Source organism: Aspergillus welwitschiae, assembly GCF_003344945.1.
Source record: "Aspergillus welwitschiae strain CBS 139.54b unplaced genomic scaffold BDQ94scaffold_11, whole genome shotgun sequence".
In the NCBI taxonomy this organism is placed as follows: Eukaryota; Fungi; Ascomycota; class Eurotiomycetes; order Eurotiales; family Aspergillaceae; genus Aspergillus; species Aspergillus welwitschiae.
This window is the reverse complement of record NW_020798705.1, coordinates 117,790-143,852: the sequence shown is the minus strand read 5'-3', so window position 1 is coordinate 143,852 and position 26,063 is coordinate 117,790. Positions and strand designations below refer to the sequence as shown.

General features: G+C 55.1%; 6 protein-coding genes across 6 annotated transcripts; 3 read left to right on the top strand and 3 right to left on the bottom strand.

The window, feature by feature from the left end:
• Window positions 1–816: 816 nt before the first annotated feature.
• BDQ94DRAFT_177549 (uncharacterized protein) lies at window positions 817–12,776 on the bottom strand (the record flags this gene model as incomplete). Its single annotated transcript, XM_026772934.1, has 3 exons — window positions 817–3,588; window positions 3,671–12,418; window positions 12,492–12,776. The coding sequence occupies 3 exons, from the start codon at window positions 12,774–12,776 to the stop codon at window positions 817–819; spliced, it is 11,805 nt and encodes a 3,934-aa protein (XP_026627704.1).
• Window positions 12,777–13,880: 1,104 nt separating this feature from the next.
• Window positions 13,881–15,354, bottom strand: BDQ94DRAFT_169009 (FAD-binding oxidoreductase; the record flags this gene model as incomplete). The annotated part of the gene is made up of 2 exons (XM_026771194.1): window positions 13,881–15,155; window positions 15,217–15,354. 2 exons carry the CDS (start codon window positions 15,352–15,354, stop codon window positions 13,881–13,883), a joined length of 1,413 nt encoding a protein of 470 aa, XP_026627703.1.
• Window positions 15,355–17,227: 1,873 nt separating this feature from the next.
• BDQ94DRAFT_177548 (cytochrome P450) lies at window positions 17,228–18,846 on the top strand (the record flags this gene model as incomplete). The annotated part of the gene is made up of 3 exons (XM_026772933.1): window positions 17,228–17,578; window positions 17,648–18,223; window positions 18,298–18,846. 3 exons carry the CDS (start codon window positions 17,228–17,230, stop codon window positions 18,844–18,846), a joined length of 1,476 nt encoding a protein of 491 aa, XP_026627702.1.
• Window positions 18,847–19,768: 922 nt separating this feature from the next.
• On the top strand, window positions 19,769–21,421 carry BDQ94DRAFT_169007 (FAD-dependent oxidoreductase; the record flags this gene model as incomplete). Its single annotated transcript, XM_026771193.1, has 3 exons — window positions 19,769–20,470; window positions 20,583–20,690; window positions 21,101–21,421. 3 exons carry the CDS (start codon window positions 19,769–19,771, stop codon window positions 21,419–21,421), a joined length of 1,131 nt encoding a protein of 376 aa, XP_026627701.1.
• A 1,403-nt stretch (window positions 21,422–22,824) lies between these two features.
• Window positions 22,825–24,659, bottom strand: BDQ94DRAFT_169006 (MFS transporter; the record flags this gene model as incomplete). Its single annotated transcript, XM_026771192.1, has 2 exons — window positions 22,825–23,628; window positions 23,739–24,659. 2 exons carry the CDS (start codon window positions 24,657–24,659, stop codon window positions 22,825–22,827), a joined length of 1,725 nt encoding a protein of 574 aa, XP_026627700.1.
• Window positions 24,660–25,194: 535 nt separating this feature from the next.
• On the top strand, window positions 25,195–26,056 carry BDQ94DRAFT_158632 (dienelactone hydrolase family protein; the record flags this gene model as incomplete). Its single annotated transcript, XM_026768980.1, has 3 exons — window positions 25,195–25,282; window positions 25,353–25,793; window positions 25,848–26,056. 3 exons carry the CDS (start codon window positions 25,195–25,197, stop codon window positions 26,054–26,056), a joined length of 738 nt encoding a protein of 245 aa, XP_026627699.1.
• Between the last annotated feature and the right edge of the window lie 7 nt (window positions 26,057–26,063).

The window sequence follows — 26,063 nt, the reverse complement described above, 5'->3', positions numbered from 1 at the left end:
AAGCTCTGGTCAAACTTTGGTAACTCAAGGCTGTCATCTGATCTGGAGGACATAGCGACCGTTGCCTTGTCTCCCAAGCTGGCTAGAAGAAGCCATAGATTATCGATCACAGAGATGCAAATGTAACTCCCCGATTGGCGCGCTAGTGGCGGGGCGGAACGTTGTGGAGAAGCAGACCTTGTTCGAGATTAGTAGTCAAGTCGTTCGACTTCTGGATTGGGGCTTACCCATGGCCTTGTCAAGAAGTCATGGCGTCAGGGACGTGTTGGGGGTTGTGCCAGCGGATCTCCATTGCTTTCGTCCGCGGAAAAAACGAGGTGGATCAGGGTTACATGGGAGGAAACCGAGAGGCCAGTCGTCCCTTGTCAGGTCGATTCATCCGCGGATACATCCACTCACAAAGACTTCAACTTAAGGAAGTAAGGTCTACATTGGTGTAGTATCCAAATCCTTGGAGGAAATGGAACATCGGCGGTATGCAACCTGAAGTCACTAAATTTTCAAGAGCGTGGCCTGAACCGGGCAGCGTTGTGGACGACAACAGGACTCATACCAACATGCAGGATCAAATGGAAGACGTCAAGAGCCTAGGGGTATCAGATACTGACATGATGAGCTAAGTGCTTGACCAAAAACCTTTATTGGCACTCCAAAAGATTTCATCACGACTATTCTTGTCATTCAGATTAGTTCATACTACTTCATTATCTGCATCAACAGAAACACGCCTTCCAAGAAGAGCAGGCCGAATCCATGGGGGACCTATCGAAATACAACTAATTAGATATCCGAGCCCAAAATCAAGTATACCAGCTTCTATGCAGTTCCCTTCCACAACGCTCTCAGATAGTTTTCATCCACAGGAGGGCAGGCCATCAAATCCTTCTTCTCTGCCAGCAAGGCGTTTGCCTTGCGGCAACTCAAAGCAAACATGTTGTGTCCATTGAGGAAATAGTCCCGCAACGTCTCAAGACGCAGCTGCTCGTCTTCGCCGACTGCCTGCTCCAGCGCCTCGAGCCAGCCTTCTACGCTCACGGACCGAGCACTGTGACCGTCGCCTCGGATTGCAGCTGTCATACGAGGTAACTGATCGAGAGAGAGCGGCTTGGGGTTGGTGATATGGAGGACCTCCAGCCCAGCGGGTTGGGTAGTGTCGTGCACTGCAGTTAGATGGCCCAAGGCGTCCGCGAGATAATTGACGGGAATGAAGTCGACCACGAAAGGAGCATCGGATGTACCAGCCTGAGGGACAACCCCATGGCGCACCATGTCCATGACCATACCACGCACGATGTCCTGGTCGGAGGAAGCGACGCCGGTCACGGTGTTGCCTGAGATGGCGGACGAACGGTAGATGGTGACGGGGAACCCACGTGCGGCGGCCCGTGTGAGGAGCATCTCCGTGGCCCAGCGGGTCTTGAAGTAGCCATTGTCAACGGTCGCTGGTGGAGCGAAGTGGATGGGACTGATCTCGTCGACTTGGATGCTGGAGAAATTGCGTTGCGACTGCTCCCAGGATTGCAGATGGGGGACACTCCAGGTGGACAGGTAGTGAATGCGGCTGCCCCGGCGCTCCAGATTGGCAAGCTCAATCAAGGTGAGTGCTGACGTCGTGTTGAGATGCTTGAGGTCATGGTACGTCTTGAGCAGGGACACCTCCGAGGCCAGATGGTAAATCGCATGAATGGAGATGGCCAGTCGTTGGAAGTCGGCGGTAGCGAGGCCAAAGTGGGACTCATGGGCCAGGAAGCCAGGAACGACTTGGATGCCTGTCAGAATGCGCTCGGGAGTGAGGGCCCCATTCAGCAGCTTGTACTCCATGAGCTTCTGAAAGATTTGTCCGTGATCGAGCGGAGCGTAGCTGCCCAACACGTAGACAGTGACACCGGGCCGCTGGGTGAGGAGATGGGCTAGTAGATGGACACCCGAGAAGCTGTCGGCACCGGTCAGTAGGATGTTGGTCACGGCTGCAGGAGGATGTGATTCTGAGGGATGGAAGCGATCATCCATAGGAAGGGTCGTCTCTGCAGTCCAGTCAATAGCTTCAGCGCTGTGGCTGCGGATGGCCTTCTTTGGCTCGGTCTTGTTGCCGTCGCTCTTCGTCTCTTCTTGACTAGGGGCCTCTGTTCCTCCGAGCTGTCGGTCGATCAAATCGGCGATGCGCTGGGGCGTTGGTTCTTGAATCATGTCCTGCAGGCTTAGTGTCACTTGATATTCCCTCCTCAGCCTGCCCTGTAGACGTAGGAAGAGGAGACTCTGGCCTCCCATCTGGAAGAAGTGGCTGGCCGGCTCGGGCGGCACGTCTAGCTTCAATATGGCCTGCCACGCACGGCAAACCGCTTCGAGGGTGGATGGCTTGGCCTTCTGCGGCGCCGTTTGCTGAGTCTGACCAGAGACTGTCGGGATGGCGGAAGAGGAGACTGAACTGTCCGTTGCTTCCAGAATGGGACGGGTCAACTCGACCGGGCATGTGAGTAGGCTACGCCGGTCGGTTTTACCACTGGTGGTGGTTGGAAGAGCGTCGAGGAACTGGTAGGCACCGGGCAGCATGTAGTCATTCAAGGAGCCTTTGGCCCGCGCCTGCAGGAGTACAGCATATGCGGCCTTGTCGCGGTTGCTCTTCAGAGGTTTCTTGGGCACGACGAAAGCGACGAGCTGTCGATCATCCGTCAGGGAAGCTGGGTCCTCGTCTTCCGTCCGGGCCACGACAGCCAGGTCAACGATGCCCTGGCCCTCAGAGGTGAAAGATTCGCGATGTAGAACATGTTCGATCTCCCCGAGATCGATGCGCAGCCCGCGCAGCTTGACCTGCTTATCACCAGAGATGCGGCCCAGGAATTCCAGCTGGCCGTCGGGCAAGAACCGACCACGATCTCCCGTACGGAAGAGCATGGTCCAGCCACGCTCTTCATCGTCGAGGCTGCAGAAGGGATTGCGCACAAACTGCTTGCGGTTAACCTCGGGGCGATTCCAATAGCCCTGGGCCACTTGCGGACCGCCGATGCAGATCTCGCCCACGAATCCCGGCGGCAACGGGTTCATGGCAGCATCGACAATGTAATGACGGCAGTTGCCGAGGGCATAGCCTATGGGGATATTAAGCTGCTCTGCCACCGGTCCGTCGCAGCGATGGATGGTTGTCTGGACCACCGCTTCGGTGGGACCCCAGCAGTTGTACAGCGTGGCCGAGGTGCCTAGTTTGTGGAAGGCGTCGGCCAGGCGCGCGGGCAACCGCTCGCCACAGAGCAGAGAGATACGGTAGTTCGGGTTCGCGGCTAGGGCGGCGCCATTATGCTCGAGAACGAGGGCCAACTGGGTCGGGGTGAAGTAGGTGAAAGTTACAGCGGCCTCGCGGATGTAGTCACCCAACTGTACGGGGCTGCGGCGTGTAGCCTTGGTGGCAATGCAGAGCTGCCCCCCTGCTGTCAGGGCCCACCATAGCTCTCCTACAGATAGGTCGAATGAGGGAGAAATCTGGTGTAGAAACCGGTCTCTCTGGTTGAACTCAAAGTGTTGCTGCGCGGCTGCCAGCATTTCAAGGAGGTTTGTCTGGGACAGGCGGACACCTTTGGGAGTTCCAGTGCTACCCTATATTGCGCGGAGAGATTGGCGGACCGCGGGTTAGCCTTCGTGAGCTATAACTTAAATGTAAAAACCGATATCGACTTACCGAAGTGTACAACATGTAGCACGGGTCGCTGGGAAGGGAGGGATGCACATCGGACAGCACGCAGGTGGCTGTGGCCTCACGGATACTCAGCAGGGCATAAGATCCCTGACTTTGGGCCCGGACCTGGGATGCCAGTCCGCGACAGGCCTCATCAAAGAGCAACAGCCCCATCTGGGAGTCATCCGCAATGAATGCCAGACGACCTACCGCCATGGTCGAGTCCATAGGCAGGTACCCGCAGCGGTTGAACAGTATACCGAGCATGGAGACCACGAAGGGGATGCCGGGTTCCGCCAGGATGGCTACATGCTGTCCTGGACGGATACCTGCATCTTGCAGCGAGAAAGCCAGGCGCCGGGCCGCAAACACGAGGTCCCGATAGCTGATGCTCTCGCCCTCGGATGTGCTCACTGCCACAGCCGTTGGTTGGGTGTCGGCAAAGCCGAGCACTCTTTCTATGATCGTAGTGTCCTGCCAGCTATGGGGCTGTAGCGGGTGATTCCAAAATCGGTCGCTCAGCCGATTGATCTCAGTTGCGCCGGCAAGGGGAACACTCGGGATCGGCTGGCGGTGGTCCTGAATGAGGGAGCACAAGAATGTGTGGAAGTTCTCAAGGAAGCGCTGCATGTCCTCCACTCCGTACAAGGTGGTCGAGTATTCCAGCTGCAGCTGCAGCGTGTGCTCTGCGTCTTCCCGTGCCTCCAGGCTCAGCTCACAGGCCGAGGGCATGTTTTGAGCCTCCAGCTTGTGCAGGACAAAATCGCCGGCTTGATATACGGCCTGGCCCTCGGGCTGCTGGTAGTTGACCATCACCTGGCCCAACGGAGAATGTCCTGGGCTCCGAGGGACCTTGGTCTCGCTGACAATTACGTCGAAGGGAACCATGCTGTGGGACATGGCCTCACGGATACGCCCACTCATAGTACGGAGGAGCTGCTCAAAGGTACCCGCGCAGGCATCCTGGCATCGGATGGGAGTCATGTTGACGAAGAAGCCCAGCAGGTCGCTGAACTCAGCGTGTGGCCGGTTGCCATCCACCATCAGCATGGTCAGGTCCGGATCTTCGGTGAAACGGTAGAGGAAGGCCCGGAAGGCGCTGAAGATGAACTGGAAAGGACTGCTCTGGGCCTGAGTACAGATCCGCTTGATTCGCTTGAGCTGAGCCGCATCAATCTGGGCCGTGAGCTTCTCGCGCGAATAGTCGTCGAGTGCGGGCCGCTCAGTCAGTGCGAAGGGGAGCAGAGGACTGGCGACAGGGATGCCGGCTAACGTGCGTCGCCAGTAGTCGACGTGGGATGCCATCGACTCGGACTCGAGCAGCTGATTATGCCACAGGGTGAAGTCGGCATAGTTGAGCTTCGGAGCAGGCAGGGAAGCGAGGCTCCGGCCACTGCGCAGGGTGTCATACAAAGTCGAGATCTGCGTGAGCAGGGGATCGGTATTGGCGCGGTCAGTGCAGATGTGGTGCATGATGAGCACCAGGGCATAGTTTCCTGGTGTCACCTTGACAAGGGTGGCGTCGATCAGCTGGCCAATTTCAATGTCCAGCTGCGTGCGCTTCAGGGTGGAGACCAGGTCTTGCAGGGCTTCTGCAGGGTTTTCTGCGGCGGACACATCGCGGAACTTGACCGTCAACGGGGAGGGAGGGAGGACCGTCTGCTCTGCATACTCTTCGCCCTCCTGGTACGCCGTGCGGAGGATAGGGTTTCTTGTCTGCAGTTCGAACAGCGTCTGACGCACGAGACAGAGATCCGGGGTCCCGCGCATGTGCATGGTTACCGGGATATTCAGGAAGGACTTGTCTTCGGCGAAGCTGTGGGCGAACCAGAGACGGTGCTGGAAGGTGGACAAGGGCAAAGGACGCGACAGATCTGCCGTAGGAATGCCGATGGTAGTGATGTTACTGCTGCTCTCTGGCGATGAGCTCGAGGATGCAGGGGCAGCAGCGTTGTCGGCCTTCTTGGGCGCGGACTGGCCACTCTTCTTCTCCTGCTCACCGTATAGGCGCACAGCCTTCTCAACCAAAACGCGAATGGACGGAGCCCCCATCACATCGAACAAAGCAATATCGACACCCAGGGACTTTGTGAACCAATTGCGCAGATCGACTGCCAGTAACGAGTCCAGTCCGTAGATGGGATCCGCCGGTTTCAGCGACTCCTTGCTGGCGCCTAGGGAAACGGCCAACTTGTCGACAAAGCGCTCCAGCAACAAACCAGCCCGCTGTTCCGGGTCTGTTGTCTGTGAGAAGAGAACCGGCAAGCTGACTTCGCCAGGCTTCTGGCCCGAATGCCGATCAAAGTCATGGTTCTGATAGAGGTTTTTGAACAGGGAATGGGCGGCCCAGTACACGTCGTCACGCGTGAGAATGACACCAGTCACCGTCTGATAGAGGTCGACTCCGCGATCCGACACCACCTTAGACTGGTCATCCCCGAAGACGGCCTCTTCGACTTGCTGCATCAGCTCCTGACCATTCACTCCGTCAAATCCTTCCTGTTCCATGAAGCGCTCCAAGGCCGCTGCCTCGGCGGCGACACCCATTCCAGTGATGCGACCGCAGTTCATCGTGGCAGCAGGCAGCCCGATCTGGCGTCGATACCGCATCAGAGCATCGAGATAGGTGTTGGCGGCGGCATAGTTGCCCTGAGATCGCGTGCCAAAGCAGGCCGAGACCGAGGAGAAGGTCACGAAGAAGTCCAGGGGCAGGCTCTTGGTGGCTTGGTGGAGGTTAAAAGCGCCGACCACCTTCGGCTGCACGCACTGATGCCATTGTGCATAAGTCATGTTCTCCAATGCGGCATCAGCCAGCACCATGGCGGCATGGAAGACACCCCCCAGGTTGCGAATTCCACCCACACAGGCTTGCACGTCGGCCGAATTGGCCACATCACCCTTATACACGGTCACGTCGATGCCATGTGCCCGCAGCCACGAGACGGTTGCCTTGGCCTCGGCGCGAGTCTCACCTGATCGTGACAGGAAGACCAGATGCTTAGCATTGCGCTGCAGCATCCACTCCGCCAAGGTGCGGCCCAGCCCTCCCAGACCTCCTGCCAGCAGGTAGGTCTTATCCGGGTGAAACTGGTTGGCGCGCCGGTTCCAGGTGGCTGGCCGGACGGGCACCTGCGTGTCCTCGCGAGCGACTAGCACTACCTGGCCAATGTGTTCTCCACTTTGCACCAGACGGAAGGCTTGAGGAGCATCGGAATAGGACACGCCTCGGATAGTTTCGGGGAGTCCCAGCTTGCCGACGTGACACAAGCCGCAGACTTCTTGGAAGAGACGGGCCCCCAGGGCCTGGTCGGTGGCATATAATGTCACTAAGTCGACGGCCGCAAACAGTACATTGCGCTGGAAAGGTGCCATCTCCAACATGGCATTCTCCCGGATGTCCTGTGTGCCGATCTCCACGAACCGGCCAAATGCGGCCACACAGCGCCAGGATCCATGCAGCAGGTTGCCCGTCAGACTGTTCAGGACGACGTCTACGCCGCGGCCACTGGTCAGCTGCTGCACTCCATCCACGAAGCTGAGGTCCTGCGACGAAAGAATCCGGTCTGCTGGCAGTCCGTACCGCTTGGTCAACAGGGCGCGTTGGGCCTCCGAGCCAGCAGTGGCGATGACATTGGCGCCCACCATCTGGGCAATCTGGACGGCCATCTGGCCCACTCCACTGGCCGCGGCATGAATCAGCACGCTTTCTTTGGCTTGGAGGCGGGCAATCTCTACAAGCGCATAGTACGGTGTGACCAGGATCTGGGGCAGAGCTGCTGCATCCTCGAAGGGCATGGGTCCCAGCCGGAAGCAGCACGAGGCTGGGTTGCGGACGACCGAGCGATGCGCCCCTTGGCCCGGACGAATAGCCAGCACCTTGTCACCTGGCTGGAACTTGGACGGATCAACTTGGCTACCTACGCGTCGCACTAGGCCGGCGCATTCATCGCCCAAGCGATAGTCGTCAATGGTTCCCGTGGCGGCCGCGACGTCACGGGCTGACACCGTGGAGGCCCGGACCTCAATCTCGAGTTCGTCGGGCCCCAAGTTATCTTGCAGCATCTCTTCGTCATCTTCCCAGACCAAAGTCTCCAACCGGCCGACTTGGCCGACGGTCAGCTTGATCGGACGCTGTCTGCTGAATGACTCCAGCTTGGGCCCTGAACTGACACCGCCACGGACCTTGGCATTCAGTGCATCATCAGCTTCGATGCGTGGGATGAACAGGGTCTGGTCGCGCAGGGACCATTCCTCGTCGACAATGTCGCGATTCAGCAGTTGTGTAATGAACGGAACCACAGACTTGGGGGAAGATTCAAGCGGCACATCCAAGGTGACAATGCGCGATCCTTCATTCTCGATGCGAGCCACACGCATTAGGCCAATAATCATGGCGCTCACCGGGTTCTCAGGCACTTGGTCAGTGGCGCCTTCAAGGAGCCACACAAGGTTGAGCTGGGGCCGCAGCAGCAAGGCCCGTGCTGCGTCGAACACAGATTCACTGGTGGAGTCCCTGTCCATAAACAGAGGGCTGTCCAAGCTGGCCAAAACAACCACATCGGCGTCTACGAGTGGCATCTTGGCTACCTCTTTGAACCCTATGCAAGAGGTCGGACGATGCTTCAGGCTGGCCCCGAGGCGGGAGATGAGATCGACAGTCCGGCTGGAGGGAGGAGACGCATGGACAATCACCAGCGGCCTGGAACTGGATTCATCAGGGGTGGTTGTAGCTGTCTTCCAGACCGAAGCCTGATCAGTATGAAGACGCTTCTCCAGCTGGGGCTCCGAAAACCCTAAAGGCGCAATCACCTGCCCGTTCTGTTTGAGGAAGGGCACCACGCTGCATGACGTGGGCGCCGTAACAATGGCGAGATCGTAGCTCTGATCAGTTGGCTCCTCCAGGAGAACCAGTCCTGGCCATCTGCCGGCGAGCTGCTCCCATGCTTCACCTGCTGAACAGCCACCACCTGCAGTGATGGGGGTGAGAGACTTGAATCGGCGTCGCTCTTGACTGGGGCCACTCAGGGCCTGCAGGACCTGCTCCGTCTCTTCCACCCCAGCGGTCACATGGAGAATCTGGGTGTTGGGGTGCTGGTGAACAAACATGTCGACCAGCTCCGCCCGAGAGGTCTTTGCCAGCCGGGGGGCATCAGCGCTGAGCTGATCAAAGGCCACCTGCCAGCGCGTGCGGAAGAACAGCGACCGGTCATTGGCATCGGTGCCACTGCCGAGCGAGGTCACTCGCAGACCTGAGAAGGCCAGGAGCGGCTGGCCAGTGGCTGCCATCTCAACGTGCAGCTGGCTGACGGCAGAGCGGAAGCCAGACTGCTGCGTTGCGGTTTCCACCCACACCTCCTGTGGCCCGGCAGCATCCTTGAGGGTCAACATGGTCGGATAGATGTGACAGCTCTCCACGAAGGTTGGAATGAAGGCGGAATCCAGGTCATGACCCAGCACCTGCTCTAAGGCCGGGAAGATGGTGTGGAAGGTGGCGTCCAGCATGGTGGGATGCACAAAGGTCACATCCGCCGGTTGCTTCGCATATTGATCCGGACTGAAAGTGAGGTTGGAGCAGGCAAAGCCGGGCCCGGATTCGATGCTGCCCGTCAACAAGCGGAATTCGTCGCCATACTGCAGGCCGATGTCGCTGAGATGGCGATAATAGCGACTGACGGGAGCAGAGACTGTGCTGCTCTTCAGACGGTGGTCGCGATCGGGCGCGGCGAGGGTAGTTGACGGTTGGTCGATGGCCACCAGTCCCGAGCAATGCTCCGTGCAGTTGTACTGGCCGTCGTAGGAGAAGATCTTAAACTCGTACCAGGTATCAGACCGTGACACGGCGGAGGTGACCTGGGGGTGCAGGTCAACGATCAGTTCCGTGCCCATGTCCGAGTCGTCGAGCACCAACGCCGCCTTGATGGACACGTTGCGCAAGGCAAACCCTTGCGTCGGCTGAATGCCTTCGCGGGTGCGCGCCACCGCCTCAAAAGCCAGACTCATGTAGCCAGCAGCTGGGAAGAGCACCTTGCCGTCGATGACATGATCCGCCAGCCAGGGCAGCTCGCGCAGACGCAGATAGTTGCGCCACCGCACGTGGTTGTCGATGGAGCCGGCCATCTGATGACCCAACAGGCTGTGGCGATGCGTGCGCAGTCGGTGATTGTGGATCAGCCGGGTCTCCGCCCAATAGCGCTCGGAGTGATCCCAGGCGTAGCTGGGGAGGTCCTTCAGGCGACGGCCTCGAGGCGCGATGCCAATGTGGCCCGACTCGGACAGATAGGCATCGCTGTTAACAGCCGGCAAATTCACGGGATAGCCAACTTGGAAGAGCTGTCCAGCGAGCCCGAGGATGCCATCGTAGTCAGGAGTGCCACGCGTGAGGGAGGCAAAGTAGGGCAGGTCCATGTTCAGACTCTTCATCACCTGGCGGGCTGGCCCCTTGAGGGCTGGATGGGGTCCGATTTCCACCAGCACATCCACGTTCTGATTCTCCGAATCGTCCAACAAAATACCTACCAGGGCATCGGAAAAGCGCACGGTACCCGTCATGTTGGCCGTCCAGTACTCTGCTCCCATTTGATCGGCATCAGCCACGCGCGCCGTCACGCTGGAGAACATGCGGGCCTTATCGGAGGGCTGCGACGAGAAGCCCGGGCAGTCATTCAGTGCCTTGGCATATGCTGGAGCCAGAGGAAACATGTGGTGGGAATGGAAGGCTTGTGCGACCTGCAAGCGGCGGGCGAAGATCTTGCGAGCTTCCAAGTTTTTCTGGACTTCGATAATGGCATCCTCATCGCCGGACAAGGTAACACTGGACGGGCTGTTTACAGCAGCAATGACAGCTCGGCCCTTGTAGGCCTCCAACTCGGCCAGGGCCTCTGTCTCACCCAACCCAACGGCCATCATGGCTCCAGGAACAGCATCCGGACCAGCCTGTGCTGCACCACTGGACATGTGGAGACCCCGGTAGTACGCGGCGTACATGGCGCTTTCGAAGGATAGAATGCCAGCTGCATAAGCGGCGCCCATCTCGCCGGATGAGTGTCCGACAACAGCCGTGGGCTCGACGCCCCAGCTCTTGAGAAGCTCGAGAATAGCCAGTTGCAAGGCGGTGCAGATGGGCTGTGACAGGTGAGTCTGACTGAGCTGGGAGTCCTCCTTGGTACGGGAGAGCTCCTCCACAACCGACCATTTGGGGCCATCGGGGAGCGCTTTAAGCACCTGGTCCGTTCGTTGTAGGGTCTGGAGGAAGATAGGGGATTCCTGCATTAGCTGGCGACCCATGGCGTACCACTGTGCACCCTGACCGGTGAAAACAAACCCCAGCCGCGGGGACTGCTTGCTGGCCTTGGTCCAGGCCGGCACCTTGCGCAAGCTATCTCTGATGGAGGTGACATTCTTTCCAATGGCATAGGACCGCTGGGCGTGCATCGAGCGGGAGGTGGACAGACTGAGGGCTAGATCGGCTACATGGCAGCCCTCGTGTTTGTCCAGATATTCCACGAGCTTCTCTGTCCAGAGGTCCCCGGCTTTGTCCGTATGAGAAGTCAAAGGCACAAGGAACGGGCGCTCATGCGCCGCCGCCTTGAAGGCGGCCGGGATAGCTATAGGCGGTCGTTCTTGGATGGTGTGCGGGCGGTAATCTTCTAGCACGACATGTGCATTGGCACCACCATAGCCAAAAGAGTTGATGCTGACGCGCCGGTGACCGTGCGCGTTGAGGGGGAACTCAACCAGCTGGGTGGGCACCTCAATCTGCCATTCGTCGAATTTGATGTCGGGGTTCGGGATCTTGAAATGCATGTTTGGGGGAATCTGACCCTTTTCTAGGGCCATGGTGGCCTTGATAATGCCGGCCAGCCCAGAGGCCCCCTCGGTATGGCCGATGTTGCTCTTGATTGAGCCCACATACAGCGGCTGCTGGCGTCGCTTGGAGCCAAACACAGTTCCCAAGGCTTTCGTCTCCAGGGGATCTCCGCGTCCGGTGCCCGTTCCATGGGCTTCAACGTAGGTGGTGTCAGCTGGGTCTAAGCCTGCCGACCGGTAGGTTTTCCAGATGAGCTCCTCCTGTCCCGCGGCGGACGGGAGAGTGATGCCCTGTTTTGTGCCGTCGTGGTTGGATCCGGTCGCTCGAACGACCGCTCGAATATCATCGCCATGCAGTTCCGCTTGCCGTTGGCCTCGTAGAATGACAGCACAGACACCGTCACCGCGCGCATAGCCCTTGACACCAGCGGCAAAGGCGCGGCTACGGCCTTCCTCGGAGAGCATGCCCAAGTCTGTCATGGTGATGAAGATGTTTGGGTCGAAATGGAGGGCAGAGCCCACGATGATGGACGTATCACAGTCTCCACTCTGGACAGACTGTGCCCCCAGATGAAACGCCACCAGGGATGAGGAGCAGGCAGTGTCAATGGTGAGACTCATCCCTTGTAGATTAAAGACGTAGGAGACACGATTCGACAAGATGGCATTGCCGGTGCCGGTCACGGTGTAGCTCGGATAGTGTTCGAGATCTTTGGTGAGCATTGCATTATAATCATTGGTGAATGATCCGCATAGGACGGAAGTACGCGAGCCATTGATTTCTTCCAGGGTGATTCCGGCATCTTCCAATGCCTCATACACCACCTCCAGGATCAGTCGTTGTTGGGGATCCATTGCTTCAGCCTCCTTGCCTGAGATGTGGAAGAAGCTTCGATCAAAGTGCCCCAGGTCTTGATCGAGATAGTAGCCATATTTTGCGTTGGTCTGGCGCATTCATCAGCGTAACATGCTCTGATAGAAACAAGGACAGGGGCATTGCTGGGAAACTCTCACTGACCGTGCCCTTGTGAGTGCCATCTGGATGAAAGAAGTTGTCGACGTTGAACCGATTCGCCGGCATTTTGCATCGCACATCCTTCTGCTGAACGAGATTGTCCCAGAGCTTGCTGGGTCGATCTGCGCCTGCGACACGACAGGCATAGCCTACCAGGACAGCCGGGTTGGGACCATCGATGGATGTCACTGAGGACCCTGACTCAAAAGGTGAGAAGCCCGGCGAGGACTCCTTCGTGGAGACCTCTGGCCCTTGAGAAGTTCGACGCCCCCTTAAGTCTCCAGCCATGATTATTTGGGGCACGGATGGAGGGGTGGTGAGGGAGGAAAAGAGAATTTATTATCAATATTAGAACAGGAAGGCGGAAGGGGGAAGGGTCCAGTCGAGAGGCATGAAAATCTATTCTACGTCTTAAAAGTGAGCGGAACCGGGAAAGACAGAGAGTTATAAAGTAACGACGGAGATGGAGGTGAATAAGGGAAGCGATTGAGATTCCATATTCAGATATTGCTGCTGCTGCTACTCATCCTACCCACCTACTCCCACCCACACCCCTCCCCCTTTCCCACCGCCGAGTGATCTCTGCTGTTCACTGCAATCTGCGAGCTTCGTCCTCAGTAACTTGGCCGGCCGATCCATGACTGTCTCAGGAGGTTCTGCAGTTACTCTTCTAGACCGTAAGATTGCACGACTTTCCGCGGGATGCTTGGGTCACTTGCGGCCACACTAGTCTGCCCCTTCGCTTTCTCCTCCGGCATGGGATGCTGGCCAAGTCTGATAACTGAGCAACAGCTGGATATTTCGGTTCTATTTGCCCAGCATGCGTCTGGCATATAACTCCAAAGTTCGAAAGTGTTCGACGTAGGAGGCTTGACCCATTCCCCCTTACGGGAGCCGGGCGAGCAAAGCAGGCAAGTCAGACTTCCGACGACCTCCCGGCAGGCAAGGGACTCGTGGGAGCCACCATCGGAATCCGACCTTGCTGCACCGGCGGCATGTGGCGGACAAAGCCATCCTGTATGAGCCCAAAGCATGTACGAACTTGACATGGCGTTGCTGAAAAAAAGGGATCTATCTATATCTTGGCCGATCACGCAAACGCGTAACTTGAGGGAGGACGAGCCTCACTGAAGCTCTTGGCTGCTTCCCGGTAAAATTAACATTGGATCTAGCAGGTTCTTCTCTCGTTTGGCCTTAATATTCCGAACGCAGAATCCATTGTTCAAAGTAGTGAAAGGCAAGATTTTCCTAGGCGACATGGGTGGTTGTTTAGCTACGGTGTGTAGCCCATGAATGAGGATGTATTTTGTCTTCTTTTACATTTTTTACATACTCAAATATACTCGGGGTCTTGAACCGAATCCATATCTATAGCACTGAACTGCTAGCTAACTAAATCTGAACATCTTCCTCGGGAAGCAGGTTCAACCACTTCTTGAACACATTCTTTGGGTCGTACTGTTTCTTCAGCTTCTGCAGCCGCGGCAGGTTGTCCCCATAGACATCCTTTGCTCGGCCGTCACTATGCGAGTAGTTGGCATATGCTCGGGCATGGGCACCACCACCGGCACGATCGCCAACCTTCCGCATGAGGGCGCGCTGTGTCTCGCGCATTATCTTGTCCAAGCTGGGATCTTCCCAGCGGAACGCACAACCCACATTGTACCATGGACCCCGGGTTGAATAGGACATGGTATCCTTGGGAACCTGAATGGCCTTCTTGTGCGAAACCAGCTCGAAGAGAACGGCGGTCGCACTGACCCCATCGTAGGTCTTGATCATCGTGCCGTAGTCCTCCAGTAGTTCCTGGAAGAACTCGACCTGCAGAGGCAGCTTGACGAAGGCCCCGCTGAACGACTTGCGACCCCCATACGTGGCGATGGGGTTCTGGATGCTATTCAGCTGCTCATACGGCATCATTTTTGCCGTGTTAATGGTGGGTCCCAGTTTTAGAATGGGGTCAAATTGCCTCTCGGCCTCCTCCTGGGGTCCATTGTAGAAGATGGCCGCCACGATACTCACCCGGCCAGGGGGCATGGCACCGCAGAAACCAAAGAAGATGCCCATGTCCCCTTTGTTGGTGTCATCCTCGAAGTGGTTGACAAACTCAATGATCTGGGGCAGACACTGCGCCGGCCAGCTCAGCAGGCCCGCATACACTTCGTTTTTCTGCTCATAGGCCTGGAAGATAAACTCGGTGGTGACGCCGAAATTTTGACCAGCACCACGAATGGCCCAGAACAGATCCGGATTCTCCGTCTCGGAAGTCTTCAGAATACGACCATCCGCCACCACGACGGTGGCTCCCAGCAAGTTGTCAATGGTCAACCCGTAGCGGCCTGTCAACCAGCCATAACCTCCTCCCAGGGTCAGCCCACCAACCCCCGTGTGGTTGACGGTGCCGCCGACAGTGGCCAGTTTGTAGGGAGCTGCTGCACGGTCGATATCCTCCCACACGGTGCCTCCCTGGGCCGTGATTGTTTTGCGTTCGGGGTCCACCACCACGCCGCGCATTTTGGTCATACTGATAACAATCCCCCCTTCCGTTGCGGAGGCGCCGCTGGTGGAGTGACCGCCATTGTGAACCACCATAGGTATCTGGTGATTGCTCGCAAAGACCACGGTTAGCGAGACCTCCTCGGCCGTGGTGGGAAGGACTACAGCTCCCTATAAGCATTCACATTCAGTATAACATCAATCGAGTGTTTCTTCCTCAAGGGCCACTGACGGCTTTCTTTTCGCATGTGTCACTCCAGCGTCTGATGCCTTCCGCGTATCCGGGTTCACCCTCGGTGAGAACCTCAGCGTTGGTACCCGCCAGCAGCTGGCGCAGTTTAATGACTTCCGAGGGAGTAATCGAATGCATGATGGGAAAATAATGGCCTAGTCAACGGCGATGTGAGAGTCAAACTTGTTGCTATCAGGCTGCTGTAGGCTTAATGAACGGAATAGTTCAACTGGAGAGATAAGGAGAAGATTTAGAGCATGAACCGGAGGTGAACCAATTGACAAGGCCCTTCTTCGACAGGATTCAGCGCGAATGCCGGGGCGGATATACCCTATAATCCCGGTGCCTGATTCCGTGCAGGCAGGAGACGAAATCGAAGCAATCGACTTTTGTCTCCATTGTTCCAGTGCTGTTCTTCATCCCCAGACACCCTTACTTTGGCCTCACTTGATGGTACGCCCTTCATCATTGCAGATTGCTAGCATCTCGGATATTGCATGATCATCAACCCGATTAGGACTGGATCTACTAAGGAGGCATTTCAATCCCCGTGAAACAACAGCATGTTGAACGTCTCAGTGTGTGATCAATGATTGGCTGGAAGGTCATGCCAGCATTCTTCGATATAGCAGGCGGCGTCTCTGGGGGAATTTTAAAGTTAACTTCAGTTTGACAGAGTGCGGAAAGACCGCCAGCGTTGCACTGGACCTCTTGGCTTTGCCAGCCCATTGATATTGCAAGACATTATACTAATATGCAGTTGCTGGATGACCTTACATATTTCTCTTAGACGAAGCAGTATTGTCTGTGATATATATCTGTCACAAGTGGACCATCAAACGACGATCGTCTCGCACTGTGCCAAAGTATGCGAATTACTTTAATTGCGAACACTAGCTTTGGAGTTCAATATCGTCCATGAAGGGGACCCGGGGAAAGCCCCCTGCATCGAAGGCCACGCTCGACGCGTGTAAATATATGAGATCTTTACATGCACACTCGGAAACTTTTGTGGATATGGCGAACCTGACCGTTTACTCCGGCTTTTCACCTCTTGCCCACACCGGCAAGATAAGGCTATGCACATCATGTAAAGAATAGTCATGACTGTCTCCCTGGAGTGCTCCGGTATTAGACCAAGCCGGACTATGATGTTTCAAAGTTGACAAAACCAATCGTATTCATTGGGTCCGCGGAGAATCCTCACGACACTACTAAAGTAGTTAGGCATGATCTAAGTCAAGCCAAAGAGGGCGGTACGAATGGGGTGCAAGGACTCGGATGGTGCATGGCGCCAGCGAAACTTTGTATCTAGCAGTGGCGGCACTTCTGGCCGAATTGACTCAGGTGTCGAAGTGTCAGGTGAGCGCCAATCTAGATCTTGGCCGACTCGCTGGTGGTTGGCTTCAGACAGCAGCGAGTTCAGCCAAGAAACTGATCTGTCAGTTTTGTCGGCCCGAGTAAGCATTTCGACATGCGAGGAGATTGTCGATCTCCAGCGGCAGCCAATTCAGGTCAACGGCAGTTTCTTCTGCATCTGCTCCGGGGGAATGTGCATATGTAGGGGATTCCGTTGCTTTTACCCTCTAAGGACATAAACCAGGTGGGGAGCTACCCACCGCCACCATCATGGGTGGCACCGGCGTGCCTACCTTCGAGCCCAAATTGCGGTGGGCATCCCTGCAGCCACTGCCGCGACATGGATGCTACCTGTATTGTCTCCCCGCACCAGATATCTTGAAAATCCTCCTAGGAACTAAAGAAGCTGGTAGAACTTGCTCTTCGTAGCCAATCTTTGCAGATCATCGGTCTCGAACTAACCGTCTTGGGGTGCCCTGACTCCGCGCGCGTTTTCTGCGGCGCAACCGGCCCACCCTAGACCAAGCGTAGGCCCCAAGAACTTTTATGTCTTGAGCAGGAACCAGATGAGCAATTCTGGACCTGGATTATCCTTCTCTCGCTTCAACCCTCGTTTCCATCTCAGGATCTGTCTAACCTCTGATTATCCCTGATGGCGAGCATGATTGAGGCTATCCAAGCCCGTTTGGCCGATGACGAGCATTTGCTCGCACAGCCCATGATCGTGGCAGGAGCTCTCTTCTTCTTGCTGGTGGTCTTTCAGTTGCGCCGAGCTGGAGGCTCGAAAGCCTTTCCCTCTCCCCGACTGGGATATCCTCTAGTCGGCGATGCATTAGCCTTTCTGAATCGCCCGGTCGCCTTCGTGCAAGACGCGACACGCAAGTGTGGCCCCATCTTTCATGTCAAGATATTGTTTGCCAACATTGTCTACTTGAGAGGTACCCAGCTCAATCGTATGTACGTGGATGTCAAGGAGGACATCTGGTCGTTTGGTGGCGGAATTGTAGGCATTAGTTCCCTCTCTCCATTCTCTCCACCGTAACAGAGGGAACAAACTTCTGACATTGTACAGGGCATATTCTTGAAGAAGATTGCCATCCCTGGGTATTTTGACCATTTCCGCAATCTCGTGGGCTCGCTGAATCGCGGCATCAATCGCAAGGTGACCCTGGATCGTTGCACCGAGCTTGCAGGCGAGGAGGCCGATAAGGCACTGCTCAAATGGAGCCAGCAATCGGACGTCAAAGTGTTCGAAGAGGCGTCCAAGTATGTCCACCGTGTGATTGTACGGACTCTCATGGGACAGGACTTCTACGATGAACACATAGACGAGCTCTACGATCTCCTGCACCGGATGGAGGACGAGATAGGCCACCCACTGAATCTTTTACTGCCGGACTGGTTTCCTCACCCTCCAGCACGACGACTGGGCAAGGCCAGAGATCGCTTCGCCGAGATCTTTGCCCAGCAGATGGCGATCCGTCGCCAGAACCCTGAAAAATGGAAGGGTTCGCTGGACTATATCACCTATACATTGGAAGATCCGCGGACGGCCCATCTGCAAGAATACTATCCGTCGCACCATACAGTGCTCATGTTCGCCGCTCACACGAGCACTGTGGCTAGCATTGCCTGGACCGCCATGGAGGTCTGTTTGTTCCTTGCCGGATATATTTACCCTCTCCTAGCCCACTAGTATCACCGAACTGACACTATTCGCAGCTGATCCGGAACCCAGAGTACGTGGAGGCCATTCGGCAGTCATTTCAAACGAATGAGGACGTTCACCAGTCTCCCGTGCTACTGGCATGCGTCAAGGAGAGTGGCCGCCACTATTCGGGTGTGCACATGTGGCGTACAACCCACCGCCCTGTACAGCTGGAGGATGGCTACACGGTCCCCGAAAACTGGGTAGTATGCACCTCGCCTTATCTCACCCACCATGACCCAGAGATTTATGAGCAGCCGCAGCAGTGGCTGCCGGAGCGGTGGCTACGCCCAACGGCGCGTTTGCAGAACCTTAATAATGCCACCGACGCGGCGTTCCTGCAATTCGGCGCGGGCTCCCACCGGTGCCCGGGGGAGAATATGGCTGGCATCATCGCGCGCGAACTGGTGTCGCGCCTGGTCAAGAACTACGATTTCCAATGGGGAAGCCAGGGGCCGGCCAAAATCGATGTCTCCAATATGGACTTCAGCAAAGTCGGCAGTCCCTGGCTGCAAGGCGATGCGCTTATTCGGATCCAGCCCCGGAAATCTGCGGTTATGTGAACGAATTAGTGTTGAGGGGGAGGAATAAGGGGGACACTGGCAGATTGAATGCTATGGTGATACGTCATTCAGGTTTAGACATTTTCGTTATTTAGACAAAGAATCGAATATGGATTTAGCTCCTATTGAAGTAGTCAACCCTGCGTAAGAGAGTCCTCTAATGTCCCTGCTTTGCATTGTCGACGCTGGTGCTGGTTCTGGTGCTGGTGCTAAACTGGAACACTATCAAGATTGAAGCGCTTCTCGTCACACTTGACACAAGTGTTCTAGTAAGGGATGGTGATAACAATGGCCCTTACCACCCTTGATTTAGTGTGTTAGAGGGCTTAGAGCTTACTTTGATAATTGAATGTCAAGTGAACCTTGGATAGAACGTACCCGCCACCGCTAGTTTGGAGCCTGTATAGCTGAATCTCTCGCTGTTCTTCTCCAGTCAACGGATGCAAGGCACGACAATCGAAGGACATGGATTTACCCCTTCTGGTAGCTACAGTGCGGATCGCCATTGCCCTCCATAGCCTGCAGAGAGTGGCAGAAATACCAGGTCTGCATGCAAACAACGAAGATAAGGAGGGCCTCGAAAGCGAGGTCGCCTCTGGGTTCTGCGGCCATCTGCACCTGTCTCGCCGTCGCATTACGAAGTCTACAAGAACAGGAAACAGTACAAACTTCCCGAACTTGAAAGGACATTGTGAGTGATACTTAAGAAGTACCGGCAGATTGCAATGAACAAAACCCGGACTTCTTTTTCACCCAAAGCCCAATCAAGCGGTTGCTGAGCTTCTTCCCCTTGGCTTATCATCTGGGCTCTCTCACCACCACCTGTTCGACCCATCTTTATTGCCTCGAGAATATCTCTCAGTTCTTTACTTCCTGCTATTTGTTATTCCCCCTCTCCCCTTTCTCCAGACATCGTTGCACAATGGTTCCCAAGGCCGATGTTCAGGTCCTGATCGTTGGCGGCGGTATTGCTGGGTTGACACTGGCCAATATCTGTAAGAAAATTGGGCTCAGCTACAAGGTACTCGAGCGTACGGCCGAGGTAACCCCCGTGGGTGCGGGCATCTCGCTGGCCCCGAATGCCCTCCGGTTACTCGACCAACTCGGCTTCATGGACATCATTCGGAAGGAAGGCCAGCCGCTACGAAAAATCCAGGTCTACCGCAACACGACCCGATGGAGTCTACTTGACTTTGAATGGCTCGAACCAACATATGGCTATTCAATGTACTCGATGCCGCGACACAGCATGCACCGCGCCTTGTACCATCGGGCGGATCCGGAGCACGTCATCCTGGGGGCTGAAGTTGTTGGCATCGAGGATGAGTCCAATTCGCCAACAGTCAAGGTTCGTCTGGCCGATGGCCGCGAGTTCAGCGGTGAGGTGCTCGTGGGAGCCGATGGCATCCGGTCGATCGTACGGCGGCTCCTTGCCGACAAGCAAGGGCTGGCAGGCGTCAACACCATCCGGTTCACCGGACGCACCCACATGACGGGCATCTCTTATCCGCTGGAGCATCTCGGGCCTAACGATCTCGGCGTGGCAACCTGGGTTTTCTACGATGACTGTATCCTCACCTCTTGGCCGTGCACCGAAAATCGTCAATGGTTTGTCGGGGTCAAGGTCCGTCACTCCCTTGCAACCTCCTCCTCCTCCTCCTCCTTCCTTCTTCACCTGACTCTGTCTCACTTGTCACCAATGGACCCCAAACTAATGAGCGTAATTGCTGGATTAGTCCTCCGAAGCCAAGACCACGACACGATCCACCTGGAAAGGTGCCACTAAGGAAATGATCAACGAAAGTTACGGACACCGCTTCCATCCGTTTGGCAAGAACTACACCGTACGCGACGGCATGTCTCACTCATTTCTTTGCTTCCCCTCCCCCTTCTTTCTACCTCCTCTTCCCCCTTTCTTCCCAACAATATTCTGACTGACTCGCTCTCATCTGCAGTGGTCGATGTGGCGGAACGCGTGACGGCGAGTGATGTGTTTGAAGAAACTGCTTTTCCCAAGATGGCCCATGGCCGCGTGGCCCTGGTGGGAGACTGTAAGGAGTCAACTCGATTCTCACAAGCGAAACGCAAATTAATATGAGTGGGCCGGAGACTAACGCAACATTTTCTTATTTAGCGGCGCACTCCATGACATCGTTCATTGGTCAGGTAAATTCTCATTTCCTCCGAGGCAATTCCTTCCGCCAGGGGGAGGGGTAACGGAGACATACGGCTAACCAGGATTTCCACCCTGTAGGGCGCTTGCCAGGCGATTGAAGACGTGGGGGAGTTGGCCAACGTGCTGCACACCTACTTCGCCGGCCAATCGGGCAATCCGCAGGTGCTGCGGGATTTGTTGACGGACTTCCGCAAGAGCCGAGAGCCACGGGCACGAAACCTCGTGTACTATTCAAGTATCTTCGCACAGGTGCATACAGGACGCCTCCCGTACGGGTTGGGGCCACTGGCACGCCGGCTTGCCTTCTCCTATGCCCCTGTGTGGTGTTGGAAATGGGCTTGCAATCCGCTGTACGGCTACCAGCCGCGCGTACACGCGTTGGACCTGTTGTCACGGTAGACCTATGTCTTTTGAACTTCTATAGAAAGCATAATATAGCAATCGCATTTTGGTATACTTTCATCCTCTTCAGTATATCCATTATATATTTCTTTCTGCAAATTTTCACATTTACCGAATCAACATTTGTTTCTGTTTATTCTAATTTCATTTTTTCTCATTTGCTGCTAACTTTTTCCTTTTCCCGGTGGTGGGGAAGGCTGGGAGAAGTTTTGGCAGGAGGCTAAATCCACGTGCTGCTATTCGTGGGAATTCCGAGCAAGGGGTATGCAAGGGCGCAAGTTTACTAGAATGGTTCGAGGGTTTACATCTGAGACGGTAGTATATGCTGAACCGGACTGATGGTGTGAGGTACTGAGGAGATCGAGGAGAGGCTTGTGAAAGAACAAGATTTACAGTAGCAAGCTACAGGCATAGACTGCTTTCTGTTCAAGCGTGTCTATAGAGACCAGATAACCACTGGATCTAGCAGTTAAGTAGTAACCTTCTTGGTCTTCCTAGTCTTCCTAATAGTATATATTCCTACGTGTGGGGGATATGTCATTTCTATTGGCTCACTTGCAGAGTCAGCTTATAATATATCTTGACTTCAGTTGAAGAAGTGCCTATACAGTGGTTGAAATGTATCCAACATAAAGCAAGCCAAAAGGATTGCGGATGCTGATATAGCTTTAATATTGGGAAGTAGAAGGTAGCCTTCTACGATTTAGTGTATCTTTATGTCTATGTTGACTCAAAAACCAGAAATGAAGTTGATTGAGAGTTAGATCTAGACATATTTATTTCGTACGGATGCTTTTAAAATATATAATCCCTGTGATATGTCCTTTGATGAGTTTAACAGATTATGTATCGGTGTATGCTGAATGGTATTTATAACTCATTCAATAATGCTCCCAGAGTATTTGAGGGATAGTAAGTCATGTTTTAGTTGAGTGAAAGTTAGGGTCGTGTGAAGCTCCTTCATCTTGATTGTCAAACAAACTTCATGGATGCTGTATTAGAGTTTTCGGCGCTACCCAATCCCTGGGAAGTTTTATTTTGAGAATCTAAACACGATCCTTCTATCTTTCAGAAGATAATCTCAACGGCACTTAATTAAGTGGTGCAGAGTTGACTGTGTCTACGACGAATAGCGTACCAGGGTCCTCGAATGGCTGCCTCACGATATCACGGTGGACCCATTTCTTCTACAACTAAGCTACATGATGCAATGAAAAACAACGATTAGAGGATACTATACGTTAACTCCATGATTTTCTACATAGTGTTTCCGATCTGAAAGATGAAGCAATAATTAACCTTACACGATTTTTCATTGAATCTATCATTAGTATTATAAAGTGTCTTGTTGTGTAACTGGAATCATCCCCCGCAAAGGTTACTATACCAAGGCAATTGGCTTAGGTTGCAAACCGACTGCGACTTCGCAATGCCGGTCCAAACCAGTAGAGCACCAGCACTCCCGCGATGCAACCTACTGTCAGACCAGCCAGCAAGGTCGTGCCCCGCGCCACTCCCAGTCGAGCATACAACGGGCCGGACCAGAGAATGGCTGCAAAGGCCAGACTGGCACGCGCCAGATCGTTGATGGCAAACAGACTAGCGCTGTACTTCGGATACGCTACGGACAGGTAGCTGAAAATACACTGCAGCACCAGCGTCATGCCAGATACCTCGATCACCAAGCCGATGGTGGGTACAATCCAGTGGATGCTAGCCCGCGAGGTCCAGGCGAACAGAAAGAGTCCCACGGGGATGAACACGCTGCCGACAATGGCGGGGATAAGCCGGTGCTCAGGATGGGGGAATTGACCGCGCCGAAAGGCCTTGTTCAGCGAGATATGCACAAAGGCATAGTAAAAGGGAAGTGTGAGCAGCGTGCCGATCACGCAGCCGAGGAAGATCAGCCCCAGCTCGCCCAGGCTCATGTGGTAGATGTCCAGGTATACCAGCGGTAGCACCTCGAAGTAGGAGTAGAAGATGGCGTACACTAACCCAATATAGACCGTCGTGAAGAGCACGGACGGGTCTAGGGCATTGACTTTCCATGGGATCACCAGCGCAGCATAGGCGACTTGCATGGGAGTCTCGTTCTGCGACTCAATCTCCGACCGCGACCGGATGGCCGTGTTGCCCGTTAACTGACGCAACCGCTTGGCCCGCAGATGTAAGATGGCCGGTGCAGATGTTTCAGGGAGGAAAATCTGGTTTCAACAAGAGAAGGAAAAGGAGACGATGGTCAGCACAAGAGGTTGTCCGCTAATGATAATCATGGCCACCATTCGCCATGAGAGAAGTGGTAGCGAGCACTTACCAGGGCGACAAAGCACAGCGCGGCTGCCCATAGGATCTCCCACATGGACCAGTGCCAGCCCTTTACGGGAACACTAAACCCCGAGATTGTCGGCGCAATGGCGGGACCAGCAATGGAGCATGCTCCCCAGATGTATAGACCGTAGGGGAGGTTCGGGATGGAGGTCACATCCGCCAGGGATGCACCTCCCGTGGCCAGTCCGGGGGAGCCGAAGAAGCCTTGCAAGTAACGCAGGATCAGGAACCCTGGCACGTTGTTGACTAGGGCTGTGGGGATTGCGAGGATCAGGAAGATGGTGATGGAGATCACATACGGTGGGTTGCGACCCACAGAGGGCACTTCGGACATGGGACTCCAGATCATGGGGCCCATGCCGTAGCCCAGCACATACAGAGCCAGCCCCAGGGCGCTGATGGTTTGTGTCACCCCGAAGATAGTCTCGAATTCTCCCTCGGCCGAGGAGAAGATGGCAGCAGCCATGAAGACCAGAAAGGTGAACAAATTCACTTCGACATACACCAACAACTTGGCCACGAAAGACCAGTTGTGTGGATTGTCCGGGTCATCGGAGGAGTACCAATCCACCACAATGGTCCCGTCCGGCGTCACCTCGGGATCAATCCACGACGATGATGACTGCGCCGATGATTCGGGCGGCGTTGGGAGGGCAACCCCTTGAATCCCATCAACTTCCTTGCACTCCTCGTCGGGGGGTAGCGCATGGCTAAACAACGTACTTCCATCCGCATCCGAGGTGTTCTTCTTCTCCTGTGACGGCTGGACTGGCCGGTTGTTGACTGCCTGTTGGTATGGCGCAGGCAGCGTGAAGTTGGCGCTGAGTTCGCGCGGCTTGAATAGACGGCCCCCAGATACGAGGTAGACGATTCTGCCAAAGGCCGAGTTGGCGAATAGATGTGGCATGGCCGTTGCAGTGTCGATGCTTGGACAGAGCAAATGAAGCAAAAGAGCCCACAAGGAGGGCCTCACCTCTGTATGTACTTCACTGGCAAATTTGGGGGAATAAGGGAGAAAAGGGGCTGGCAGGGAGCTTGAGAAGCTTCAGACCGCTTCCCCCCAATTCCCTTCCCTCTCAACTTCAGCCCTAGAAGGAATGCAAGGGGGAGGCGTTTCCATGGCCGCAAAGCCAGTCCTGTTTCCGAGGAATGCCAGCAACGATCGTCAAGGTTCCATGGTTGCATCGCCGGACAGGGATGAAACCGGGATGCCACCGTGTCTCCCGGTTGGCGTTTCCACTCCCCCTTCCCCATAAAAAAGGATGAGCTCATGGCGATGCAAGCCCTACTATACGCAGGCAATGCAATCACCGGAAATGGCAGTTCTCTCCCGGGGGCGGGGACGGGATAGTGAAATAAGCATTCATATTCTCCATATCCCTTCCGGCCAAATCTCCTTAGTTTGCATGGGCAACATTGATTGTGACAGCAAGTGTTAAAGCATGACTTCTCTTCCTCCAGCCCAATGCTGCATCGCTGGCCATCTGCACAGTGGCACTCCCAAGGGGGAATTGAAGAAAATAGATGACAGTAAGGCACTTCCTTGCACCATCCTGATATCCTCTAGGTCGCATCCTAATGTACATGCTTCCTGCACCAGTCCTCACCTACGTGTCTTACCCTCCCAACAAATCAACTCAGAATGCCATTCTATTTCTCTCCGACATCTTCGGCCCCAAACTGGTCAATTCCCAGCTGATTGCCGACCAATTTGCCGCCAATGGCTACTTCGTGGTCCTGCCCGACCTGTTTCATGGGGATCCGGTCCCCGTCGAGCGCGAGGGGAATTTCGACGTCATGGCCTGGCTGCAAAACCACCTCCCGCCCGTGACAGACCCAGTCATTGACAGAACCATTCGATACATGCGCCAGGAACAGGGCTGTCAGCGCATTGGAGGGGTTGGATACTGCTATGGGGGCAAGTACGTCGCTCGTTACCTCAAACCCGGGCTGTTGGACGTAGGCTATATGGCCCATCCCACCCATGTGGACGTGGATGAGTTGAAAGGTATTCAGGGTCCATTGAGCATTTCTGCCGCATGTAAGTTCCATGATTGAATGTTCAGCCAAAAAGATAGAGACTGATTTCTCATAGCGTCGGATTATCTCTTCCCGACCGAGAAGCGTCGCGAGAGCGAAGATATCTTGTCCGAGCTGGGCCACCCTTACGAGATAACAGTATATTCTCATGTCGAGCATGGATACGCTGTTCGCTGTAACATGGAAATTAAGCAGCAGAGAGTGGCCAAGGAGAAGAGTTTCGCCCAGGCAGTTGGCTGGTTTGATGCTTATTTGAAGGAGTGAGCACGAT